The following is a 6128-nucleotide window of genomic DNA, read 5'->3' as shown; positions in this document are numbered from 1 at the left end:
TGGCATAGGACTAAAATATAATTTGGGACAATCATTTATAGTCATACATTCAACAAACCAGAATAATGCAAACAAGTGCCTGAGTGTTAAAAAGGAAACAAAACAACAAAGGAGAGATTTTAATTCACATCAAGTCACGCTTCCAGATAGTCAATACAGCAGCCAAACAGGCAATGCGATAGTGTTCAAAGGTACAAAATGTTGTCCAGAAGAAAGACTGACTTATAGCATAATCTTAGAGCATCCACAGTCGTGTGTTTTGTTTTTTGTTTTTTTTTAAATACAGAAAACAGTATCAAACATTAGGCAAAGTCATCTCATGACAAAACCAAGAACATATGCATGCAGATTTTGTTTTTTTTCTCCCCATAATATTGAGCTTGCATACAAAGGCAGACATATTACAAAATCAAAATCACACGTTGGTTGAATTCATTACATATTCATCAGACAGAGAGAGAGAGAGAGAGAGAGAGAGAGAGAGAGAGAGAGAGAGAGAGACCACTGTTGTGTCAAGGAGTTTATTGAGATGCCAACAAGGTTTCACAGCCGCTTTGTGCCTCACAAATCAATGTGGCTGAAGAGGCTGTTAACACTTAAAGAAAACTAAGATGTGAGGCCTGATATGATGCGTTAAACATTTCATTACCCGGCTTTGAAGGCGTAATATCAGCTATCAAAGTCAAAGTTTCTTCAAAATGAATGAGATGTTGTGTGAGAAGGAAAAAAAAATAACACTACGTCAACAATAAAACTACAGGTTCAGAAGGTAATAATATTAAAAACACAGACACTGGGGCTGTTTGTGACCATCCACCAACTGTAATTAGCGAGTTTTAAATGATGATGATCATAAAAACAGAGTCGACATGCTCCTTAAAAACAAACATGCCCGGCCTATCACTCGCGGCGACGTGAGGTCGTGACAAAGAGCCGTTAGCTGAGCCTGACGGGAATCCTGAACGTTTACGCCAGGACTGATTTGTGTGGCGTTTCTGTGTTACCAGTCAGCGCACGGTGGAGGTTCAGGAGGAAAGGTTGGTGTCGGGGGTTGGGGGCATGCGGAAAAGGTTATACTGCAGAATCGAACTCATAAAATCACAAATACATGGCATGCATCCCAGCCTACTGGTCCGTGAGGGCAACTCAGGTTTTTAGTCGTGTTTCAGGACTGCACAGGGACTCGAGGGGGGGGGGGGGGGGGGGGGGGGGGGGGAAATTTTAGTTATCTTAGTGTATGACAAGAAGTTTGCTCCTGGGATGCAAGTTCAACCAACGCTATTCCCAGATATGTGTGTGTGTGTGTGTGTGTTACAGAACTTGAGACCTGACATATGAACAATATCAACAACACAGAGCACTAAGGCGCACATTCTCAGAGGGTTTACTGTGGAATAGAAAGGGTTAAACATGTACATTCTGTTTGATACATTTATAGTGGCGCTGCTTACAATAAGAAAAAAAACAAAACAAAACAAACAAAAACAAACAAACAAAATAAAAAATCTAAATCCAAAATGTATGCAGCAACATAGAAACAATATACGCACACGGCTAGTATATTAAAAATCCTGCCCTTCTCACCTCGGCCCTCCTCAGCAAAGCTTGCATTGCACGAGTGAACAATCGCAGTGACTTGAGCGAGGGCGTGTTTGCCCTTTCAGCAGCAAACTTGAACTTCAGCAAGAACAGGCTGTTGTTGTAAACAATACATGCTTTTTATTAGTAGAAGTATTTTTTTTTCTTTTCTTTTTTTTTTGTTTGTTTGTTTGTTTGTGTGTATTTGACGTAAACTTTCTGCTTTTAAAATTTTGCCCTTTTGACATACAGCAGGAACATTTTCATCCACATTACGGTTGAAAACGCCGCCTGCTGGGGTTTTTTGTGTGTGTGTGTATGTGTGTGTGTGTGTGTGTGTGTGTGGAAACTCATTTTCTGTAGTGTAAACAATAAGCTGAGCGCACGCACATCACAGAGCTGCTCAATCATGTGGTATTGTGGTTCGACAAGTGATTTTCACCAGGCGGGTCACCCACTGAACTTCACCCCGCTGTTGATTACAGACGGTCTCCATCAAGCAGGCTCTCTACCTTCCACACAGCAAAAATAAGGCTGCGTGATTACCGTGCACAGCGAGGGCGAATGTTTCCACCTCTGTGCTGAAATTATCCACAGATCATCAGAATTATCAGGTGCATATACAGATCTGCTTTTACATCCGTGACCTCTCTTCAGGCTCACAGCAGCTACTGCACTCCTTTGGCTCGCCGTCTGTTCTTCCAGTGTGACTCGGTGGCACCCTGCGAACACCGTGCACGGCCGTTTCATCAGAAATTTCATCTGCATTCTCTCATAAGACGCAAGTAAAAATCACTTTCGACCACAGACTTGCAGCCAGCTGATCGAAAACAACACTGCTGCCTTGTGCCCTTGATTCACCAAGATTTGAGTTAAACTTCAAAATGCATATGTGATTTAGTTATTCATTGTTAGAGAAGAAACCGGCATTTTGTAGTCTGGAAACTGAACGGACGAAACACTTGCGATCAGGTCAGGATTACCACACTAGGCAGCTCTGTAGTTTAGGGGATGACACTGAAAAAAATCAGTGAGTAATCCAAGTAGGTGGCGCTTTGACACCTAGTTCATATTGATTTGTCTACACAGAGACACACAGGGAATCGGTGTTTGTAATGTCATGAATACTTTCTGTATGAAGCCTTGAGGAGGAGTTTATGTGAAGTTGATTTTTGCATTGGTTTATTCAGTTGACACCGGCCAGACAGTTTGCTTACTGGGCCATCGGTCGTCCTGAAATCCTCTAGTAGAAGTTAAGCTACCAACATCCATCTCCTTATACCCATCATGCCTTGCATTTTGAGGGTTGTTTTGTCTGATTATGGAGCTATATCCCTCTAAAGGAGTGAAGGCCTCGGTATACTTGAAACAAAATGCTTGTTGTCTCATCTAAAGGCAGATGTATAATGCTGTGTTAAGGGGTTATGGTAAGAGTCTGTAGACACAGTAGCTGATTCGTTCCTCCTTAAAAATGCAACTGTATTTTGGTGCTTCGGCAGCTATGGAGATACTGAATGGAGAGTGACAGTGTGTTTCCTTTTGTAAACTTAATCAAATTTCACAAGGACGTCTCCGCTGGAAACTTTCTGCTGAATGGGATCGTTGTTCTCTGTCACAGTGAGTGGAAAACTGTAAACGTAGCAGTCTCCTCGAGCCCGATTACCTACGATACATCTGGTCTGCTGATTATGCAGAAGTTATATCCATTTGTACGATTCATGGTGTCAAGGCTATAGAAAGAAAAGACACAGTTGTAGGAGACGGATGAGGGAGGTAGTGCGATGCAACCAGGAGGAGGCTATGACTGCAGACCTTTTCTCCTTCCTGTGTGAATATTCAGAATAAGCTTTAACACTTTTGCCTTTAGATGCAGTCAGACCAACAAATCCTGCAAATTAAATGGCAAAGTACTTACAGTATAAGCATCTGTACATTCTGTTTGATACAGTCTGACACCCGTCTGCACCGCCACATAATATGTCAGTGCCTTTCTGCTGTATTTACATTTGGTTTGGTCATAATAATAACGTCATTATTACATTTTGCTCTCGGCGGACAGGACTCATAATTCCTGCAGCTGCTAGAGGTGTTTGTCACCTGAACACAACGTTCATGTTTGACGGATGAAGCTGTTTGGACGCGCCGTCTCGATCGGGCAGCACAAACGCTGTTTGTTTGAAGCCTTCTCAGGGCTTAATAAATTATAATTACTTTAAGGAGGTTCTCTGTTCCTATGACGTTGTTCTCACGTGGCCGGATGACTGAAACTACAGGAGAAAACAAACTTCTTGTTGCCGTGGGAGCCACCTACTCGAGGGGTGAACGACAGCGGGACCTGCACTACCCAACGGTTTTACGATCGTGTTGAAGTGCAACACCTTCAAATGTGCGGTCGATTCGTTTCTTCAGCTGCTCCTCTACGACACTGAATATTAGTGTCAAGCAGACTGAACATGGAGGGTTTGCTTGAGAAGATGACAACTGTTCCACTAAACTTTTCTGCACACTCCAACAGTATGAAATGCTGCTACATCCTTTGTTAGGATCTCTACTCTTTTAAAGTTCTGTTTTACTTCACAGCCACAGGCTTTATTTGTGCTGTTTCAGGTCAATCACTGGTAAATTATTAACTGCTGTACAAGCTCTAATTGAATCGAAGGCGTTTTCTCCTTTTTTCTTCACTGATCATACAGAATTATGAGGCTTGGAAATTCACCACCGACCCCTTTGATTGATTTGGTTGTTTGAATTTCTCTTTAAAGTAAAATAAAAGAGAAAAATGAAAATCCTATTGTATACGTGAAAGTGTTGTGGAACACAAGCATAAGGTTTTGGATATTTGTTTTAGTTGAGCCCTGTTGAGAGGGAATAGATTCCCAAAGAGGAGTGTCACAGGTCGCTGTGGCCAACATGAGGAAAAACTCCAAAGAAGAAGAGCTGAGTGGAGGAGTCAGGAAAATGAAGGCAGGAGTCCGATCTGGTGCAGCCAGGGAGGAACGGGGGGAGGGGGCAACTGGTTGGACGACAGGACAGGATGTGGGTCTTCAGTCATTTAAAGAACCAGGTAATTCATTGGTCAACGTGTGCCAGCGCTCAATTTTCTTGTCCTTGTTTTTGAGGCAGTCAAACCAGTGTTTGAGCCTCTCTCCGTTTGCATTGATACCCAGAGATACGCCACCTGAAAGACGAGAACAAAGAAGGGATGATTCAATGAGCAGAGCTCTCAGTTAAACATGTAGGGAGGTTTGTAATGTGCCACATGAGAAAATCATTGTAATGTTTTCATAACAGCTGAAAACAGGGATGGAATTAAAGATGCTATGCTCGGCAGCTCTCGCCAACACATTCATCCTGCAGGTGAAGTCAACAATCATGCCAGAGGAGAATAAACAGCAGCCAAAGGGATTTTCCATAAATGTATTAATTTGTTATTATTAATGACTTCCACGTGATCTATGAGGCGTGTTACTCACTGACAACAGGTCAGTTTATATGACATTAAATACTCAATGAAGTGAGGATGTGTTTTGAATGAATAATGATGATATTTGATGTCGCAAACATTACGCTGTGCCCTGCTGTGGAACAGGAACATCACTGATGCATTTTAATCTGTTGTTGGTTTTATTGTACTGTTTCTCTTTTATCTCTCGTTTCTGTTGCATTGATTCTGATTTTATCTGAGCACAATTTATTCCTTCATCTATGTTCACTTGTAAAACTAATCCATCTGCTGCGATAGTAAAGCGCTTAGGCTCAACTCGAGATGTTTTCAAAGGTGCTATATAAATAAACTTACTAACTCGATCAAGGAGATATCTATTTCTGCAGCAGTGGTGGGTGGAACTCTACACTTGTTACAAAACACCAAGCTTTTGAATCATTGTTGTTATTAATGTGAAAATTAAAATCACCCAGTAAAATAATCCTTTCATAATTTTTGAGAACAATCAACATAAGATCAGAAAACTCAGATAGTAAGTTGCTGTGGGGTTTAGTGGGTCGATAGATAGACTGGATATTCAAAATGTAAAAAAGTCTCCTAAACGACAGGGATGGTAAACCCTCAATCGGTTCTTGTCTTGCGTCTCTTGATGGCTGTCGACCAATCAGAACTCAGAGGTAGGCCAGATTAGGAATGTGGACCAGGCCTCTTGGAGCAGGCCCGTTACTGCACTAACATGTGACTCTGTATCGTCACAGTTGGATCCATTCGGTCCAACAAAAATATGGAACAATCGAGAGGATTTTTATCATTCGGTTATTTTCTTGCCATCCAGTGGGAAGTCGGACGGCTCGGCGAGAGGTCCAGATTTTTCTCGAGCCGTGATATGGACGTCACCTTCCTAGCTACACAGCTAGCAAACTGCCTAGCTACAAACATAATCCATCCAAAACAACAACAGGAAAGTGAACACAAAGATGCATCAAGCTCGGATTAGATATTAAATTGGTTCTAGCAGGTACCGCCACCAAACGAAATTGGTGGAACACATTTATTAATCACTACTGATTGATTAGAGCAAGACAAAACAAAGAGCCCCCCCCCC

The 6128-nt window shown here is 42.0% G+C and overlaps 1 protein-coding gene across 1 annotated transcript in view; it reads right to left on the bottom strand.

The window, feature by feature from the left end:
* Window positions 1–1368: 1368 nt before the first annotated feature.
* The window catches only part of doc2b (double C2-like domains, beta), a 108370-nt gene continuing 103610 nt past the window's right edge, over window positions 1369–6128 (bottom strand). The window contains exon 9 of the mRNA XM_023430887.2: window positions 1369–4756. Coding sequence (XP_023286655.1) covers window positions 4623–4756 — 134 coding nt within the window. The 3' untranslated portion in view covers window positions 1369–4622. The remainder of the gene's footprint in view (window positions 4757–6128) is intronic.

Source organism: Seriola lalandi, unplaced genomic scaffold (assembly GCF_002814215.2).
Source record: "Seriola lalandi dorsalis isolate HSWRI2012SDOR001 ecotype SW California unplaced genomic scaffold, Sedor1 jcf7180002054914, whole genome shotgun sequence".
Classification (NCBI taxonomy): domain Eukaryota; kingdom Metazoa; phylum Chordata; class Actinopteri; order Carangiformes; family Carangidae; genus Seriola; species Seriola lalandi.
Note: the sequence above shows the minus strand (reverse complement) of the source record. Positions and strands in the feature narration are given on the sequence as shown.